The 21,196-nt window shown below is 39.8% G+C and overlaps 1 protein-coding gene across 1 annotated transcript; it reads left to right on the top strand.

The window, feature by feature from the left end:
- Positions 1-290: 290 nt before the first annotated feature.
- Positions 291-20,945, top strand: slc6a2 (solute carrier family 6 member 2). The gene is made up of 15 exons (XM_085765603.1): positions 291-398; positions 839-1,301; positions 2,949-3,080; positions 4,387-4,624; positions 10,580-10,718; positions 10,962-11,096; positions 11,603-11,706; positions 13,996-14,120; positions 14,227-14,339; positions 15,488-15,616; positions 16,425-16,524; positions 17,297-17,397; positions 18,657-18,824; positions 19,955-20,026; positions 20,120-20,945. The coding sequence occupies exons 2-15, from the start codon at positions 1,019-1,021 to the stop codon at positions 20,141-20,143; spliced, it is 1,863 nt and encodes a 620-aa protein (XP_085621729.1). The 5' UTR covers positions 291-398; positions 839-1,018; the 3' UTR covers positions 20,144-20,945.
- Positions 20,946-21,196: the final 251 nt, after the last annotated feature.

Here is a 21,196-nt window from a genome sequence, read left to right as displayed (position 1 = left end):
GAGATATAAAGTTTAAACTAAGTTTTTTTTAAGACAACATCTGATTCATAGGGGAGGTAAGTATCCACATCATGCACCACTCTAGATGGATTAATCTTAAAACCACTCTCTGCTCTCCACTTACTGTTTCACTGTCATGTCAGAGGCAGATGCACAACTTTAAGGGAACTTGAGCTCATCATGCCAAGTCAACATCAAACTGGAGAGAAAGTGTTCAATTATATTAAAAAAAAATCACGTGGAAGAGAGAGAGGTCACTGACTTAAAAGCTCGCATTTTATATCGTGTCTGCTGGAGAAGGCGAGTCTTATAGTTCCTTCAGAATGGGCAGTCTTCCCTCAGATGCATTTGGACAACAGCAGCATCGGGTCATGGAGAGGTGTCCCTAGCTTTACTAAGTACGGAGGACAGCCTTTCAGTTGTGGGGCTTTAAATTACTTTAGCAACAGTGACATATTTAGATAACAATTTATCTTTCTCATTATCCTTATGAGTGATGTTTTGGGGTAATTGTTTGTTTGTTCAGCGCACAATGCGCTCAGTGCGCGCCGTGACGCAGAGAGGAGCTGACTCCGAAGTGTCTTTCACTTTACACCTGCTGCTGCTGCTGCTGCTGCTGCTGCCGTGCATCAGACTACAGAGACAATGTTTATCTTAATGCTGTACTTGTTTTAGTGGCACGCAGACATTAGGTCTGTCGGCTATAGGAGGGATAATGTCACCTATTCCCCTCTGTCAGTCCTAACTTGTATTTTCTCGCTGTGCGCAACTGTTTCAAAACTTTACGCACAAACACCCAAACCTTTCCAAACTCTCTGTTTCTCTTCCCTCCCTCCAGCTCATGCACGCGGGGGTCTCTGGTGTGGATTCGGAGGAGATCGCTCGTTTATCCGGGTTTTGTCAGCGGAATTGCCGTCCTTATTCAAGCTCACCGACTCAGACCATCAGCTCCACCAGAACCCGCAGGGGGCCGTGAGAGCACCGGGCCAGCGTGGGCTTCCTACGCACCACAGAGAAGATGAATATCCAGGTTTTGCCAGAGCACAAGCTGTCGTCGGTGGCCCCGCTGAAACAGTGCAATGTGGAGAAAAAGGAGGTAGAACTGATACTGGTGAAGGACCAGAATGGCGTCCAGTACACCAGTTCCTCCATCATTCCCACCCCTGGAGGTGCTAACGGACCCGAGGACGACCGAGAAACTTGGGGCAAGAAAATAGACTTTCTCCTGTCCGTCATTGGCTTCGCGGTGGACCTGGCCAATGTTTGGAGATTTCCTTACTTGTGCTACAAAAACGGAGGGGGTGAGTAAACCGTGTTATTGCTGATGGCACACAAATGTAAAACGCTAAGAGAAGTCATAAAACTTGTCATGGTGTGCCACAAGGTTCAAAGACTGATACAGTTGAGAGGTCGCACATGAAGACAGCAGGTTATCGTACAATGAAATTGTAGTATCCTTTCTTCATTGCTGTTCAGCAATCTCAGGCGTCAGGTGCTGAGGCATTTCTATTTCTTACTTTCAAGTGTTTCAAAAATATGTGTTGGAATGATCTTTTTTCTTCTATGCTGTTGTTTATAATTTTAGCTACTTTAATCTCTTTGAACTGGCGTCTTAATAGTCCCAGGTGTATTGTTGAGGAAGTGCATTTAGCCTTCATGATGACGGAAATACCTCATTTCACATGAAAAAAAGATACTGTGTAAAACATCTACTTCTTAACTGTACCACGCCAGGCAGTCAGATATTTAAAAAAAATGTCAATACCCCCAGGCAAATACACAATTTATCGTTAAATACACATTTTACATATACTGCAAAAATAAATATAAAAACAGTGGAAATAGCTACTGGTTGTCCTTATGGTAATAACAACATGAAACTGAAGGTGCAGTGCAGTGAGTAGTATAGTGCGTGGACTTGGATCACTTATGTAAGACAGGTGCTCAAGGTGTTTCAAAAACAGTTGAAAATCTTTCTTTTAATAAAGCTACTACATTATGTTATACAATTTACAGTTCTTTACATCCCCAATAGTTAATAAGAAAACAGTTAACCTTCATAATAAAGAACAGGTTTCCTTTCATCAAGGTATGTAGATGTGTGTCTTAAAGTGACCCTGAACATTTTTTCTTGTCACACTTAATGGAAACAACTGCTCACAGGTGATTTTAATTCATTCTGTTGAAAACAGTTATATAAATATCTGTGTTAAAATACACCCTGAGGGTTTATTTGCTCAGACACACTAATAACTTGAAAACAAGTGTCTGCGCTCTGGTTCTCTCAGTAAGTCTGAATACAAGAGGCTTGACAGACTGCTTACTTGCACTGTTTTCAAAACAGTTGAACACTGAAGCTGCAGTGTAGTAAGAGAGAGAGAGAGAGAAAGAGAGAAGTACTGTACAGTGTGTGTGTTTGAATCAACAAAGGACGGTTGTAAACAGTGTTGTTTTACCTACAACACAACAGAGTGCTCACTAGAAGGTGAGCTCTGTCCTCTGTTTGCCTGCGTGTCCATTCACGAGGTGAAAATCAACATGTTGTGCTTGGTGCCCCAAAGGGTCAACTCCACTGCTGGCCTGTCAATCATATTGGCCTTCAGCAAAATGTATTCATTACTGTACATAATGTGTCATTTGTGATGGACAGTGTCAAGAACAATTCAATTATAAGGGGTCATTTCCTTGTTGGTTGATGTGCTGCTGAGGCACAGCATGAAAATAGCTGTGAGCCTTCCTGCTTATATGGTGGTGTGTTGTTTTTCCAAGAATGTCAAGCTCCTGCCAACACCACTTTTTTTGGTGCAGTATTTTATCAAACACTCTTTTCAATGTTGACCACCTATCCTATTATTTTACCGTAATAAATTTGTGGCCATAAATAAGCAGAAAAAATACTCTAAATGTAAATTTATTGTAATTATTTCATTCTTTCTCTCTCTTTTCAGGGGCCTTTTTGATTCCCTACGTTCTTTTTTTGTTCATTGCGGGGATGCCATTGTTCTACATGGAGCTTGCCTTAGGCCAGTATAACAGGGAAGGGGCGGCCACGGTTTGGAAAATATGCCCTGTCTTTAAAGGTGAGCTGTGACAGACACACACTCACACACATACAAGCCTGTACCACTGTTTACAGTACTTCAGCCTCTCTCTAACATCTTAAACTGTGCTTCTCTTACTGCTCTGTCATGCTCCTTTCTTTCTTTGCCTCTCTTCAGTATCTTGCCCTTTCATTTCATCCCTTTGCGCTTGTCCTTTTCCTCTCATAGGTTCAGAAGTGTCACTTGTAACTAATCTCTTTGTCACATCTCCTCTCTGCATTTTTTCTATTCACTCTCCTTGTGCTTGTAACCTTATACCCCTGTCTATGTTCATGAAAATGTCAATTTCAAATGGCTGAAACAATGCCAAATCAGGACAGTGCCCACAGCGCATGGGGGTCAATTTAAATGCAGTCAACTATAAACACAACCAAAAATCTCATATTAGGCTAGATCTAATATGTTTACTATTAGAGAGGAGCTGACTGATAAAGAGTTATACCGTGCAGCCTTTAAACTGAAGCTTTCACTGGACCAAAGCTGCAAAATCTGATGAACTTCACTCACTAGCATGAGATTTGCCTGGAAAAAGAAATCTAACGACATGTTTCTCTAAAACGAAAACTGCACGTAAAAAACAGTTTTTTCTTACATTAATAGTTTCTTATTCAGCAAATTATTATTTGATACCTTCTGATAAGCTCCTCTGTCTGCACTGTTGAATCTGCACCAGGCACTGCTTTTGTTGGCTCCAGCGCTGAGGAGGGTTTGTTATCTTCCTGCCTAGAATGAGTGGGTGATGGGTTTATGGACTTCTCTGTTTTTAAGTAAGGACCTTACATTCCAGTGGAGACAAAACAACACATCCCAGGATATATCAAGAGAAGTATGCATAAACGCCCACTGGATGTGTGTGCAATGGTGTAACCTCCAGAACACCGCTGAGGGAGTGATATAGTATGTCCCTTATGGTGACAGTGACAAGGAGATGCAACCCGTGATAATGCTATTGAAATTTATATTACACAAAGGGTTGCAAAATTTTGGGAATTCATGTGTTTTTGAATGGTTTGCAGTTAACTCTACAGTATATACTCTTGACTCTGGGATGCAGCATATATTCAAATGATATGGAAACAGAAAGAAACTCATATTAACAGGCACCTCTTAAAGAGTGTGTGAAGTGCAAGCGAATTTGCACTAGGTTGATGATGTGATTGAAAATCGGTTCTTCTAATCCTATAGTTGTAGTGCAATGCACAGAAACTAAGAATTTCATGCACTGCACAATGTGAGTGTAAAACATTATTTCTGTCTCCCTTCTTAATTACCCTGTGCTCCTCAGGTGTGGGCTACACTGTGATCCTCATAGCCCTGTATGTAGGCTTCTACTACAATGTCATCATTGCCTGGTCCCTCCACTACCTGTTCTCCTCCATGACCAAAGAGCTACCATGGCTCAGATGTGGCAACATCTGGAACAGTGAAAACTGCACCGACCCCAAAGCCATCAACGGATCCGTCCTCGGCAATGGAACTTCTTACGCCAAGTACAAGATCACTCCAGCAGCGGAGTATTATGAGTAAGTGATTTCAGACAGTCTTTTATCAGATCGTCACTTATGTTTCTTCCATGACATGACATATTACTCTGCACTGAGAACATTCAAAAGTCAAGCCACCTGGTAATTGCCACAATGCAGTCATCCTACATGGATGGATGCAATGTGATTAAAACATTTACACAGAGCACACATATTTGTTTAATTTGGTCAGTTACTACAATGTGGCTATTACTTTGTAGAGAATTGAACACAGTCCACCCAACAACACCATCACATGCTCGTCATGCTCTCTTCTATTGTGAATGTTGTATGGTTTATACTGTGCTAGTGCAGTGCGTAAACATCCATCGAGCCACTGTCCATGTGAAGAGGTTGACCGGTCACTGAAACATGAGCAGAGGACTTGAAATTATCCAGCCCCAAATGTTTGCACTACAAAAGGTGTATACATAAGACGTTCAAATATCCTCTTTGAAGTGCACGAAAAAAGCTCTGTCTGTTTATACTTCAAAGACAGCCAGTTCTTCCCCAGCTTCTGTGAAGACTGTGCAGCCCAGAGGAAGTCTGTGAAATGACTTGGACAATACAAGGGACACATGCTAAGCATGACGCACTGAGTACATTTAGCATGCAACCCGGCCAATATTCAAGCTCGTTAAAGTCCACTCCCATTTTGCTGGGCTGCAGTGGCTCCTACAGTATGTTTATTTAATCAGTATCCCTGGATACCTTTCAATACCCAGGGAGCCCCAAACTTGATAAATTCAAAGTAAGTCAGTGCCTCAACTTGATATGTGAAGGTCAGCCACATGAATGACTTCAGATCTTCAAAAAAATGATGCAACATCCCTCAAAGAGTTGACACAATCCCTAAAATCAAGAGGCAGAGCACATATTCCTGGTGGACTATTATGCTACGCTTAATAAATCATGGGAACAAAGACAGTATATGTGCGTAGATGGACACACAATAGAATACTTAAAGACAGATCTTGCTTGGGGTTAAGCTCTGCAGGAGACGATAAATCCTTCTCCTAACAGCTAGCTTTGAGCCCAGGAGCAACGCCAAGGCACAGCATGAGGGAGTGAGGCCAACTGAGTCAACAATTCTCTTGCCTGACCACGTACACTGCCATGACCATAGTAGCAAAAATCATCAGTAGCCTACCACAAACTATATAATGGAACTTTCTTTTAGTCACAGGCCTGAGCTGGTGTGCTTCGATAGTTAATGAAGTCTAGGCTCCTCAATCGGTACATACTGTATTATTATTATTAATCTTATATTCTAGCTGATAACTTACCTTCAAAATTGCATTGTGCTATAAAAACAGGAAGACCAAAAATTGGGTATCCCAGTATCTTTAAACCTGTGTTAGCTGAGCAGCATTATATAAGCTGTTAGCATGTCTTTTTCAGGCTCTTCCATGTCCAGAGGGAATTATTTAGTTCTTTAGTAGCTGCACATTGTGTTCAACAACTAGTTCCTCACTGTGTCTGTCTGCCATTTAGTGCTGGGTAGTGTACAGTTAGTTTACAGTAGAGTAATGATCCAAACAGTAAATTAGCAAACCACAAAGAAAGACCTACAAGATTTTAACCTGCTCTTATGAGCTGAGGGGAACTGCAGAGATACGTGATCATTTTCACTCTCACACATTGTCATTTGATTAATTGTTAATATAAAAAGCAGGGCAATTCAATTCAATTCAATTATTAATCAATCTGTCAAACTGAAATTATATGCTCTGGTTTATGGGTGATTTCAGCGTTGTGTCACGAGCTGTATCTTCTCTCACCATTCACTACTGTTGCCCAGCAACCTTGATAAGTCCTAACTTGGTTTTGCAACAGTTGAACCATTAGCTGTTCATTTTGTTTAAATTCAAAAATCAAATCATCAGGCTCTCTGTCAGCTTCGTTTGCTGCCATATAATTTTCATTACCAGCATGCAATAAATCTCAGGATAGGTTGGACCATGAAGGATCCACCTGCTGGAGTCCTCATTGCTTTTCTCAGCTGCACTTGAAAGAGCCTTTGAAATGGGACAGTCAAACCGCACCGTGATGCAATCTGTGTTTAAAACAAGCTGCAGAGGGATGCAGCCCCCAAATTAGGACACACTTGTAACTTTTACAAATGTTTTCATAACCTTTAACCATAAATATTAATCTGATTTCAGCCTTTAATTTATTCTCCAAAAGTTATGTAATGCAAGTTCAATTTTACACCATGGTGCAATTTACAGCACTGAAGAATGAAAACAGTCCAAATCAATCTAGCTGAGAACAACAAGCTGGTGTGATTCTAACATGACATGTTGGAATTTATCCATAACACAGAAACTGCATATGACCTGACAAAATGTGGATGATATGAAAGTGGATCTCAGTTCATGTGACAGTGCCTGTTTGGAGGACGTGGAGTAGGGGCCACGTGAGGATGGCCAAAAACAATGACCTCTGCCAAAAAACTGACCTGGAGACTAATCACCTGGGCATTTCTTTGTGATTAATTTGATAACTTGTGCAGCCACAAGAGATGAAAGAAACCTCACAGATGTTAAGATCACAACAACATGTCAATTAACTTAACAGAATGAGGCCGCATCGCTTGAAAGCATACAAATCACGCAGTTGGAGCTGAGCTTGCAGGGTTCTTAAGCTGCCAGTGGTATGGTCAGACAGCTATGAAAACCCTCTCTGCTCCAACATTTTCCCCACATCAACATCGGGAAGGTTGTGTCCGTCAATTTTGGCAACTTTCTGAAACCAACAATCCAACACCCACACCCACTCCAAGCAACGATTGGATACGTAAAAAACAAAAAACTAAGTCCCCTGTACATTTTCAGGAATAAAACATTTTTAGGACTGACACCATAAATGTTTTTTTCTCAAATTTCTCAAACTCTACGTAGATGAAGATATAAACTAATTCCAAATAAAATAGAAAATAAAATTTGACACTAACAAGAATACCAACTCATTTCATTAGCACACATCCATATCCTTCCTTTGCTTTAAAGCTAGCCTCAAGCAACCACAGCTGATTTCATTGTCAAGGATAACTAGACTTGATAAATAGCTCTCATTTAAACTAAAAGATCTAATTACACAGACACTCAAGAGGATTGTTTTCACTTCAGTCTTACGTGCAATTTAACATATTTGTTGAAATAATTGCTTTTAAAACAACAAGGAGAGAATCATTTGCAATTAATTAAATAAATTAGGTTGAAACTAGATAGAACTCCTCAGCTGTGGTCTATAGTCCTTATTTATTTATTTTTCATATGGACTGTTTCTCATCCTGTAACCAACATTAAGACTGGAATGCAGGCAGTTGTGTGCCAGCCTTAAGCACACAAAGACCAACTAATAGCAGCGCTGAGTGTGAGGATAGCATCCTAACCAGCTCGTAGAGTGACGGAAAGAGTAAATGTGTTTAGATTAACTGAGCCAAAGGGACCTAGACTGATGTTGCTGTGATCATTTACTGGCAGTGCACTATCAATACTATCAGATGAACAAGGACGACTTGAGGTATTATAACACAACACCAGACTCTACGTTTCTCTCTCCAAATAAACTGATGTCTTCACGTCGCTATCTGCCTCCCCAAAGACCTCATAGCTTTGAATTTATTATCAGGCAAAAGATAAATAAATGCTGAAGAGGACTTTCACAGATCCTTTGGTCCCTTTGGGTCGTAGGTCTGGACATACAGTACTTCAGTTTGTGTTTCTTGCTGTTTTTTTTTTGTGTGTGTGTGTGTGTGTGTGTGTGTTGAGCTGTTGTGTAAGCAACCTGAGTATCAGATCCTAATCCAGTTCCGCTGTTTATCCACCCATAACATCACATGCCAACTAAATTGAATCTTTCTTCAGGAAAGTCTTTGGACAAATGTGAAGAACAAAGGCACTTTAAATGTTTTACTGCAGCACAGTGATATCCAAATAAAATACAACCTCCTCTAAATGTTCCTCAAATCTGGAGAGACATCTCAGTACTTAAAACATTACATAGTTTGTCTTGACTTTGTCTTGTTGTTTGCTCATGAGTCATGGACAGACCCATCTTTTTTTTTAAATCTAATGTGGCCTTGTTGGTGTTGGTTACCCAATATTTGTGAACAGTAATAACAGAAAGAAAGATTTTCAACAGTGATGGTGATTATGTTGGTCACTATAAAAATTCAAAACATATGAGCAATACCTGTAAAGGCAATAAATAGAAACTAGTAGGCTGCCACTGCAAGTGATATCAATGTATAAATCAGCTTGGGAAGTAGGTTCTGCCCTAAAATTATCTCTTAAAGGGATAGTTCAACATTTTGGCAAATTCGCCTATTGCCATAATCCCTATAGTTTTAGGAGTAGGTTCATTAGGTTCATACACCATCCCACAACTCCAAAACACTCTTGTGGACGAGTTGGACCTGCACATTTGCCACACTATGAAATAATAATGTATAATACTTGTTGAAACATTACGACACATGAAGCAAACACTCAGAACTATTTGTGCTTTTGTTGTCACTAAACCTAGGTTAACCTCTCCTGTTCACAATGCTTAACTTGTTTGTTTAACCCATACTTGAAAAGAAATGTAACAATGACAGTTTATGAGTGTGGCTCTCTCACCTTTTAAAGGCATGATGGTACCTGTCGTTCTCACTGTGACAATAAAACATCTGGAAGCTTTAGAAGAAGAGTTACAGCACTGAATGTCCTACAAATCCTGAAATGTAATTTTTTACAATTGCTATAATGCAGCTTACATAGCTTCAGTGGTAACTAGTCGCTTTTACAGCAGGGGTAGTATTTTATTTTGCCTTGGACACATTTGCCATCATGCTTCCGCTTCTTACGTGTATGCAGACTCCAGTTATACACTAAACAATGTTGAATTGCTCTTTTAAAGATACTTTAAGCTCATGTATAAATGCTGAACATCATTTTGAAAAGATATGCTACCTAAATTGGTGCCTTTACTGTCATTAGCTGACTGGTCAACATACTGACAACAGCTCATGGCCAGAACAATTGTATATAATGTGTGAACTTTTCTCCTACTCTACTATTGTTAACTGAAGTTGTGCGCTTCCTTCCCGCTACTCAGCGCAGACATTTCAAGAATGAGTTTGCACCTGGAAACAATATTTAGTCAGGGAAGTAAGAGACACCATTTCTCCCCCCTTGTTTCATTATGTCATAATAAAACACTTGAACCTTTGAACACTTACCTTGATCTGACAATAAGCACTGAGCTCCAAGATTGCTGATAATAGCAAAACAATACCAGGGGTCATTATTGACCTTTCAAAGCATCTGTGTGTAGTGGGTTGAGAGAAAGACAGACAGAGAGAGAGAGAGAGAGAGAGATTTCACTTTGCAAATGAGACAATAGATGAGTTTTTCATCCAGGGCCCCTTAGCTTTAACCCACATAGATTTACATTAGGTAAAAAAAAAACTTCAATCTATCACACTGAAGAACATCAAATGCATTTGTTGTCAGTGTTAATCTGTGGTGATCTCATGCTTGTTCCAATGCTTGTTCCAGAGAGCAGCTGTCCCATATTTCATCTTTCATCTTCACCTCAGGCAATAGAGCGTGAGATATTTTGTTTAGATACTCCCCGCCGCTGTGGAACCTGGGTGGGCCTGTTCGACAAAAACATGTATAAATGTAAAGATAAAGCCAAAAAACATAATGTCCCATACCACAGGAACATTTTCTCACAATATTTCTAATATCTCAAACCAATGTGCTTGAAAAGACCTAAAATGTACTACTTGAGCATGTATGTTAATATGAGTATTTATCTTATCTTTTAACAATAAAATTATTTCATGTAGTCAGATTCATCCTGGGATATGAGAATAAACAGTGAGCCTTTTTTCAAAAATTAAAGATTGCCTATATGTCATGATGCATTTTTCCGTTTTGTCTGTGTGTTGTGATGCAGACGGGGTGTGCTGCATCTCCATGAGAGTAGGGGAATTGATGACCTGGGCCTGCCACGCTGGGAGTTGAGCTTGTGTCTGGTTGTGGTGGTCTTCATCCTCTACTTCAGCCTGTGGAAAGGTGTCAAGTCCTCAGGGAAGGTACAGGCCTGCTGGACCACCAAACACGATACCATCTCATAACAACATACTGTATAATATCGGCTGCTTTATTATTTCTTCATTTGATTACAAAAATTATAAAAAGGGGGTAGTGTTTTTTTCTTTCTTTCTCTCTACTGTACATTGTTGAGCACATTCTGTGTCTGAGTGGTTCAATCAATGAGAAACAAAATGATGTACTTTTTACCCCCTTTTGTCTGTTTGCTCTGTGTGATTATCCAGGTGGTGTACATTACAGCTACTATGCCCTACGTGGTCCTTTTTGTGTTGCTGATCCGAGGCATAACTCTACCAGGGTCCATGGACGGCATCAGGGCCTACCTCACCATCGACTTTGAGAGGCTCAACAATCTAGAGGTTAGAGATTGTGCTTGTCCGTAACAATTGGAGATGTTGTGGATGAATTAATACAGGATTACTAATAAACTGATAAAAGAAATGATTGCTGTCTTGAATATGAGTCTGTGGTTTTGTGTTAACTTGAGAGACTTTTAGGTCTGTCCATATATCTTAAAGTATGTGAGTAACCTTTACGTCAGAGCCTGTGTGTACTTAGAAAGCCCTCTTTCTGTGGTCCTTATTCAATGGGTGGAGTGTCTGAGGGTACATTCCTGCTGGTACCTCCCCTACTAAATGTATGGATAGTATATGAATGAATGTACTGTATACAGTACATGTATATTTAAGATCTTATCTCCTACTAGCTGAGCTGTTGTACATGTGTTGGAGTTGACTCACACAGACACACACATACATTTGAGCTACAAATATTGAAAACCAGCATTTATATTTAAGTCACTCTCTATCTGTGTGGCGTTTAAACCTAGAAAATGTTTCTTATTTCTCTTTTATCTTTGCTGTAGGTGTGGATTGATGCTGCTACCCAGATATTCTACTCGCTAGGAGCAGGATTTGGTGTGCTTATTGCGTTTGCCAGCTATAACAAATTTGACAACAACTGCTACAGGTAAGAGTTTGACTCTGCATTTGTGATTTTTGAAGCCTACAGCAACATAACATCCTGATGCTGTTTGGCAGTCGGCTGTTTCCAACATGTAACTGGATCACAAAGCAGCAGAGGTGATGCTAATCTGCCCAGCTGACCCCAATGGCCAGGTGTTATCAGGAAAGATAAAGTGCAGGCCAGGAAGGGTTGCCAGATTATAGCCACAGGCTGTATGTTGACTGGTTTGTCATAGTGCTGCTCCCCCTCAGAAACAGCAGGCATGAGGTTGGCTAATCTCTTCCATATTAATAAGTTGCAGTGGTGCTGTTAGTAGCAGATGCTAGTGGCAAAATAGCAGTTTAACCTGTTGTCGTTGTAAATGACAGACATCACATCTTGGCAGCACTAAAATTGTCATGACCCTGTTGTGTTCTTGTCTTGTCTTAGTGTTATGTCCTTTTGTGGGTCCCTGTTTAGTTAAGTTTAGTTCCTGTTTTATTTTGAAGTTCTGTGTTGTCCTATCTGTCATGGTCTGTGTGTTTCGTTTCCTGTTATGTTCCTGTTTTATTTTGAAGTCCATGTCTTCTTCCTGTGTGCTCCCTGCCCTTGATTACCTAATGTGTCTCACCTGTGTTAATTGCACCACCTGTGTCTCGTTCCCTCATGTATATAACCTCTGTGTTTCCCTTTGTCTCGTGTTGGTTCATTTGTCGTTTGTCCACGTCCTTCCGTGGCGTGTTTCCTATGTTCCTGTGTCACATCGAGCCTGGTAAATAAAGCCTTGTGTTCATTGAGAGTCTGCATTTGGGTCCTGCATTCCCACCAACCTGACAAAAATGCTATGCCCACCGAACACAGACTGTTGTTTGAGTACCCACGCAGATCTGTGACAGTAGTGTAAAAATGAAACAACTAAAAACTAAGATTTTCAGATTAATTCATTTAAAACCCAACACAAAACGCATTTTTACTCTGACTGCATGTTTCCTTCTTCGCTAGAAAATCTGAACAAGTGTATATGAGGATAACAGAGCACTGTTGTCATTCATTGTTGGCTACGTCTAGATTATGTTAAATGCCTGTGACATTGCCCTGTGGCGAGTAGGACACACTGAAAATGCACATCTGGTTTATCTCTAAAACATTCACACGTGTGGTCTTACAACCACAAGATGAGGCCTCAAAATATATGAGTTAGAAAAAGCAATTAGAGGAAGGGTGTTTAATATAAACTGTCGGTACACAGGAAGGAAGTCAGTCAGGTAAGGAAAACAAATCCAATCCATCCTGGCATAATGAAAAAAATGGTCATACACATGGTGAACTAAACACAGAGAGAATGCTGGAGGGAGGATGAGCTGACATGGCAGACAGGGAGCCCCCACTACTGGGGATGGGCAATAAGACACAGGTGCAATGCATAAGGGGCGGCGTCGATAATCACAGAGGTGGGAAACGCATCGTGGCAGAAATTACATACATAGAAAAACCTACAAAAACTTAGACATAAAATCGGGATTATTTCCCAAGTTGAGCAAACATTGTAGTCTTGTAGCTATTAAAAAACTCCACTATAATAATTGAAAAGAATCAGTTAAGGAAAAACTTTAAATATAAGATTTTCATTGGAAGCTTATTTACCAAAGCTTTGTTCAATAGACCTACTTGAACTCGGCTGTCTCCACTTAGGCACAAATTCCTTGTTTCCTGTATGAAATATGTAAGTAAGTGTGTGTGTGTGTGTACAATACAAATAAATGAGAGAGATCATAGGGGGGAAGTTCATTCATTCACAGCGCTCTACTTCCTCAGCTCAGGAGGTGGCCGAGGTCAAGTTGACCTTATTCATTCTGTCAGACAACCGCACATGTGGCCACAAAACAACACGCCAATTACTGCTCAAACCACCAACCAGAAGCGGAGAAAAAAAGCCGGTCATTAACCTGAACATCCCCTCTAAATCACATGGCTGAATATCAACTCATGGAAAATTTTAAAGATCTCAAGTAACACATGTCCCCATTTTGACTTTACTCTGCAACTCTGTAGAATGGAAAATTGTGTGCCTACCATCACATGTGAAATACTATGAACAGAAGCAGTGATTTAAGCTGTGGCTCAACAATGTTAGTAACACAAACAGTGTCATGCTTAGGTCAAAAGACTAATACTGACTTAATGGTCTGTGTTAAAAGGAGAAATTGAGTAAACCCCAAACTGAAAAGATGGAAAACTACAAATAGAACATGTACAGCATGTGGGAGGGAGCACTGCTTTCTTTGTAACTTCTTGTGTGTTTTCTCTCTCCAGGGACGCTCTCTTGACCAGCACTGTGAACTGCATCACCAGTTTCATCTCAGGGTTTGCCATCTTCTCTGTGCTTGGATATATGGCTTACAAACATGGAGTGAAAATACAAGATGTGGCAACAGAGGGTAAGGATATTTTTCTCACTTGTTTTTAAACGATAATTTTCCACTTTTCATATGTTTTAGAAGACATACCTTTTGTGTCTGCATGTTTCTGTGCATGTGTGTGCAGGGCCAGGATTGGTGTTTATTATCTACCCTGAAGCGATTTCTACACTACCTGGTTCAACATTTTGGGCTATTGTGTTCTTCATCATGTTGCTGACCCTCGGCATTGACAGCTCGGTGAGTCCCAACAGCCATATATATCACATTCTTATAACACAAGCAGGATGAAATGGACAGAGACGCTGTGCAGATAACAATAATATCCATGTTGTTTGACTTTCTTCAGTGGGTTGCCCACTGACATGAATAATTTGTCAGAAAACAAAACGCGGTGTGCAGGAGATTTTCTAAGAAACTGATATTTTAATCAAAGCACTTTGATTATGTTTATAATATGAATAATTAGCCTGCTATTATGTAGAATGTCATTGCGTTTTCTTGTCTTTCTTGTCCCAAACTTAGGTTCTATGTTATGTTAAAACAGGCTGTAACAGTAAAGAAATAAGTATCATTAACATAAATTATATGTAAATCAGTTTGTATCTTAATAGCTGATGTCATGGTGTGGGCAAGTTGTAGGAATTTGAGTGATAAAAGTAAAAATGGGTAAACTATGTTTTGTTGTCTGTGGCAACAACAACTGCCTTCTCTGACATTTCAAAAGCTGTACGCAATTATTTAACCAAACATCCTCACAATGTGTCACTCAGGCACTAAATAAACTGTCAAACCACATCCCATCTGTCAGCAAATGTCCCGGAATAATTAACTCATTCTTCCAAATAATTTCTCAAGTAGATCAGATGAAATCTGTGTCAGTATGACATTCACTAATGTACTGGTTATGTGCACTTTATTGTATCGTATATATTCTATTGTTATCCTTGTACGGTAATGGTGAGGTACGACCGAAGACACTCTAGTTGGATGATAAAGTTCTATTCAATTTGTCAACATTGAAAGCAAGCATTGCAAAAATGAGCCAATTAACTTTTGTTGGATATTAAATTGTTACATTTACCCATGTCAAGCTGAGTTGATGTCATTATGGTACATTTTGTCATGCTGCACATCAATGACATTTTCATTTACTTTAAATACACATATGCAGTAATATTTCTGGAAATGTCTCTCAAAGATGCATCTGAAATGTTGTTCAATACCATTTTAACTAATACTTTTTGTTGATCACTGCATACTTTTTAAGTGTGAAGATCTCAAACTGTCACAAAATATTTTATGATATGATGATCTATTGATCAGCATGAATCTAGAGATCTAGAGGGATTTCTTAGTGCCATGTCTGTCTTTGTCTCGTCTATTAGATGGGTGGCATGGAGGCAGTCATCACAGGCCTGACAGACGACTTTAAGATCCTCAAGAGGAACAGGAAACTCTTCACCTTCGCCACAGCCTTTGGGACCTTCCTGTTTGCCCTGCTCTGTATCACTAATGTCAGTATCGAGTGCCACAACGTTACAATACCTGAATGATGCAGTCTCAGAATAATGCTGGCTGATGTAACGAGTGGTGATTAGTCAGGAAATATGAGCTTTGTACTCTCACTCATATGGGCAACACTCATCCTATATGGTGCAATGAAGAACTAGGACAAACCTGGCTGGCTGTTTGGCAAAAGTAAATATTGTTTTGAAAACAGATTAATTCAGTAATATACTTGAAATAGGGGCAGTTTGTGCTGTCAAAACTTAATCAAATTCAATTTGCACGATCCCCATGAACTCAAGTCTCATATTTTGTTGTCACAGAAAAAATACCTTTTTACAAATGTCAAAGAACTCTTTCAAACAAGCCGTTACATCAGACTCTGATATCAGAATTTAATTAGAGGCAATGTCCAAGGAGCTAATGATTATTTTTCAGCAAAATTCCTGTTCATCAACATCTTCTCAGCATTAAAGAGAAACGATCACCGATTACAGAACTACAGACTCTGGAAGACAGGAAGACATTATGTTAGCAATTCACATGGTTTTCTTCCCTTAAATCAAATCAATAAAAATTATTTAGGAAGTGAATGATTCCTTTCCCATGCTAGTTCCCTGGCACAAGACACTGGATACAAATCATGTGAGGCTTGTCTACGCTCAGACGTCAACTCTTGGTGCAAACGTGCAGAGAAGCATATACATATTATGTCTGAAAGACCATTGCTTATTGTCTGCATACAGAGTCCACTTATCTTCAAGGGTGAAGATTTATTCACCACACACACTCACACTAAATTCTCTCTGTTTCTAGGGTGGAATCTACGTGCTGACCTTGTTAGATAAGTATGCAGCAGGGACTTCTATACTGTTTGGTGTGCTGATCGAGGCCATTGGCGTGTCATGGTTTTATGGTAAGAGATTTGGCATTAAATTATTTTACTACACTTATATTATCAGCATTTGTTCCCACTATCTTAGCAGCACTGTTTTGTAATGACACTGAACTTATCAAGTTGAGGCTAAAACATCTCACTCACTTAAAGAAAAAAAAAGCAGTATATATAAGCTATGTTCAGCACAACATAAAACTATCAACACAAAATATAATCAGATAATCAGGTTTAGTGATTGTAACTTACATGATGTACTCAGTATAATTTCTATAGAAGTGAATGAGAAGTTGTGCTGAGTCTTGTAGCCTGTTGGCTTGATGTCTGTATCCAGAGTTCTGATCAAACACAGACAAAAAGATGCAAAAATACATGAACAACCTATATTATCTAAACTATCTAGCTCATTCTATCTGGTCTTTCTCAGAAAAGGGACAGTGCAATCGCAGAGACACAGATGGATGAAACTAAGAGACTCCCTGTGTCAAAAGGGCAAATCATCCTTTGGCAGGCAAATTGTGCAACTGGAACAAAAAATAATAAATATGGATAACCACATGGCAATCTTGATAAGATAATGAAGCTAATAGGTCAAAGACACATGATGTATTATGTCAGTCCAGGTCAGGCTGGGAAGAAATATCAGTGTACTATGAGGGTGTAGACCATCGTGTGTTGTGTTCCCTCCTACCGTCCACAAGGACTGCATACTTGGCATGAGAAAATTGCTGTAGCCCAATGTGTCTAACTTTATTCCCTACAGTAATCTTTGTGTAATTTATGCTCTATCCAGGTGTGGACCGCTTCAGCGAAGATATTGAGCGAATGATGGGCTTTAAGCCAGGTCTCTACTGGAGGCTGTGCTGGAAGTTTGTCAGTCCAGCTTTTCTTCTGGTAAGGAATAAAAGAGGTTACATTTAAGGCTAAGGTTTCCTTGATAGGATAATGTAATGTGATGTGACAGGAAAAAATAACCACCATTATAATAAATATCATCATAAATGCTTGCAAGATCTATGACAGTATCACTCACGCCAACATTCAAAGTAAATTAGAGCAATAGTTTGGGTCCCAGAGCACTATGTTCAATCATCAGCAGAGGTGCTTGTGGCTTGTTCCCAGAGAGAGGGGATGAGGAGGATAGTTTCACCTTTGTGCGCCTCCTGGCAAATTTCTCACTGGCCGGTTAAACAAGTGGCAGCGACTCCACATGCATTAGATGAAACATATGATTGAGAACATTGTTGTCCAGGGGTGAGTGTGGAAAGCCACAAGCCCCCTTTAGTACAAATGGCTGTCAACATCCTCCTCGATAGAAGGAGATGTTTAACGTGATTGAGAAAATAATGATCCAACACCAGACCTTACAGATGAAACTCCACTTCATCCAGCCTTTTTTCCCAGATCATCCATGGAGGGTCGTGCATTTGAAAATACCTAGTGTAAACAGGCTCTCCAATTGTAGTCCATTAGTACATGAAGCACTTCTTTGTATTGGACATTGTGTCTGCTGGCAGGTAAAAACAAGGCCCTACAATGCCACATATCCTGTCCCCACAAGTGCTTGTGCATCTAATGCTCAACTAGACCAAAGAGGTCTGAATTAACTGAATGACTGACCATTATCTTCTGACCTCCACATTCACCTAAGCAGGTCTAAACCTGTTATTAGTATAAACATGTCTACCGAAGAGCAGCTCAGTCAAAAAAAGTTTGGCCTATACAAAAGCTCACATTTTACATGGACAGAATAGACTTCTCTAGCCAAAGGTAGTCAAGCAAAATAGTGGTAATACTGACCTCTCCATGATACATGACAATGAAATGATGTGATATGTAAGGGATAGAGTGCAGGTTGTTCAGCCATGAATGAGGTTACAGAGGGGGAGGAGAGTTCATTACAGTGTAAGCAGACGCCCGGCTCAATTCAGTTTCATGAATAAAAACTTTCAATGACATTAGAGAGGGACTTTAATAAGGAGTGTCTGTTCTGATTTAGTTGATGTGGTTCTTTACCTGGGTTCACTGTTTATTGTATCACTCTATGCTTCCCTCAGTTTCCCTTTCTCTCTTTGTCTCTCAAAAAGATATAACAAACTACTTATCTGTGTGTTTCTGTTTTTCTTCCCTTTCCTTCGTCCGGTATCTCACAGTTTGTGGTTATAGCCAGTACTGTGACATCATCAGGTCTGAAGTATGATGACTACACCTTCCCTGGTTGGTCCAATGTACTTGGCTGGTGTGTGGCCATGTCGTCCATGCTCTTCGTACCATTGTACGCTATATATAAATTCTTCAGCCTACCAGGAACTTTCAAAGAGGTGAGTGTCAAAACATGTTTGTCATAACTATAGGGCATTGGCTTAAATTTCTGTCAAGATCACTGAGGAGGAGGATGTCATGGTGCCAACAACTACAACTACTGTAACACAGGCACTTAGTGAGAACAGTTTTCTCATGTACATAAAACAGGATGTCACACAGTGGAAATGGACTTGCGTAACAGTAGCCAAATGTAATCAGCGGTAAACAGTACAGGACTTACAGTATGTTCGTCTTTGAAAAAAAAAAACGTGGAAACATGTATCTGATTTAGGACCAAACGTTCCTCTCTAAACCCAATGACACTGGCGGTATGAGAACACTTTGAAATGAAGTGATCTCTTTAAAGAATCAAGAGTTTATGATCATAATCATCAAAGCACCAGAGAGCTATTTTCATCCCTCAGCAGAGTAAAGTGTCAGTTCCACTCTACTGTAACGACTCCCACACCCCATTGGCATTTCCCATTGGTACTGAAGGTCTCTCGTAAGTTCTTGGGTCGCAAGTTTACCCTGAAAACTCCTGTCGCTGCCTATCAAGTTTTCGCTGCAGCTCCAAAGTTGTTGATAAGAATTCCTCACATTTTCCAGCAAAAGCATTGGCACCACTTATCTGAGATAAAGTCCAAAACTTACATTTTAAACTTTACGTTTTACTTACATCTATTTTATATTCCATCCTACATCTTAAGTAGTGTGTGAACTCTTTGACCTGAAAATAAGAGAGAAAAAAATTAAGAGGTATGGATGTCAAATAAAGAATTGAATTTTTAGAACACGCCTATTTTTGCTGTATTTATAGTATAGTTGCTGTATTTTTCTCAATCAAAAAGCCAGTGCATAACCTCCAATGACAGTCCTTACAATGTATAATTTCACATAAAAGGGACCTTTATCATAGACGCAGTGTGCAGTACCTTTCTACTGTAAGATGCACTGTATGTTGCTATCAGAATGTTGAGAAAAAGGAAGACAGTCAGACAAAATTTGGGAAAACTGAGCTGTTTAAAAACATTTGACTGATAGTTTGAGATTTATTAAAGGGACAGTGTGGTTTATGCCTTGCAGATGATAGACAGTTTGTGGGCTAAGTGTTGAATTGATGTGCTACAATGCCTTGTTTTTGCAGAGGATAGCCTACTGCATTACTCCAGAACATGAGCATCATTTGGTAGCTGAAGGAAATGTGCGGCAATTTAAAGTAAGTGTAATTTTTTTTTGTCCCTATACAATGAGTCTGCAAATCTGACACAAAGTCACAAAACACACTGATGGCGTCCTTTTTGTTTTCCAGCTCAAACACTGGTTAGCCATCTGATGACAGATGCAAAGAATTCCCTCATCCATCCTCACATCTGGTGTTTGGAGCTCCTGTGTACCACCAGTGGTCGGACACACGAGGAGAGCGACAGACTCCATCCTCTCGCTGCAGACCCCTCTTCTGTGCATTTACCACCCGAAAGCCTTTGTTTGTCAACAGCGGCTTCAAGCACTTTGATTTCAGAGTTATGCCCGTTAATATTTTAGAATAATTCTACAGCTTTGGCTCATAAGGGAGAGGCACCCGATGGGGAAAGTCTACTGTTATTTGCCCATGGACATCATTATAGTTTTTATATACTATTTTAGTTATTATACTATTTAATTTTTATAGTTTGAGATGTGAGACTTATCTCCCATAAGGGATAGAAACTAAAATAAAAACCAAAAAAATCCTTAATCCCTGTGTATTACTATACAGGAGACCGAAATATTTCAATTTTTAAACTTATTTTTAAGCCCATGATTATTTATTACCATTATTGTCACTGTTGCCTCTCTGTTGGCTGAGTGACTTTTTCGTGTCAGTGCCTTATCAAGCGAGACACTCCATGTTTCTTACATATAATGAACTGCGTTGACTCAGGAACCCACTAAATCAGCCCACAGTCTGTGGATGCCTATGGTTGGCTTTAACCTTGTCCTTTGATATTCAAATCAGAGAGCTGGGAGTCAACAGACCATCAAGGTCAAGCTCCTGAGCAAAGAGAATACAGGCCTGATATTACGCTTTTGTGTCACGTTGTGTTACAGAAAAGGGAATAATGCATGCATCACTCCAAAGCTTTAAAAAAAACAAACACTGAGGCAGGCTTCATTCACCTCAGTATGCTTTCAAAGGCCAACCAGGTCTAAATCTTGGTCAATGTCTGGCTGCTCACTTAAGATGAAAGGGGAAAAATTCAGCAAAACAAATGGCGTAACTGTTACAGTTTTGTGTTATTGTTGTGTGGCTTTTACTTTCATAAATTTTGTCTATTCAGTGCGTGTGAGGAATATGTGGCTTTTCCTCTGAAGACAGAGAGAGAGAGAGCATGTGTGTGTGTGTGTA

Source organism: Trachurus japonicus, chromosome 3 (genome assembly GCF_045865225.1).
Source record: "Trachurus japonicus isolate A0001 chromosome 3, Traja_1.0".
In the NCBI taxonomy this organism is placed as follows: Eukaryota; Metazoa; Chordata; class Actinopteri; order Carangiformes; family Carangidae; genus Trachurus; species Trachurus japonicus.
Note: the sequence above shows the minus strand (reverse complement) of the source record. Positions and strands in the feature narration are given on the sequence as shown.

Coding starts and splice junctions, on each gene's coding strand:
- slc6a2 (XM_085765603.1), top strand. CDS start 1,019: ATGAATATCCAGGTTTTGCCAGAGCACAAGCTGTCGTCGGTGGCCCCG. Junction 4,625..10,579: donor CCAGCAGCGGAGTATTATGA/GTAAGTGATTTC, acceptor GTTGTGATGCAG/ACGGGGTGTGCTGCATCTCC. Junction 11,097..11,602: donor AGAGGCTCAACAATCTAGAG/GTTAGAGATTGT, acceptor TCTTTGCTGTAG/GTGTGGATTGATGCTGCTAC.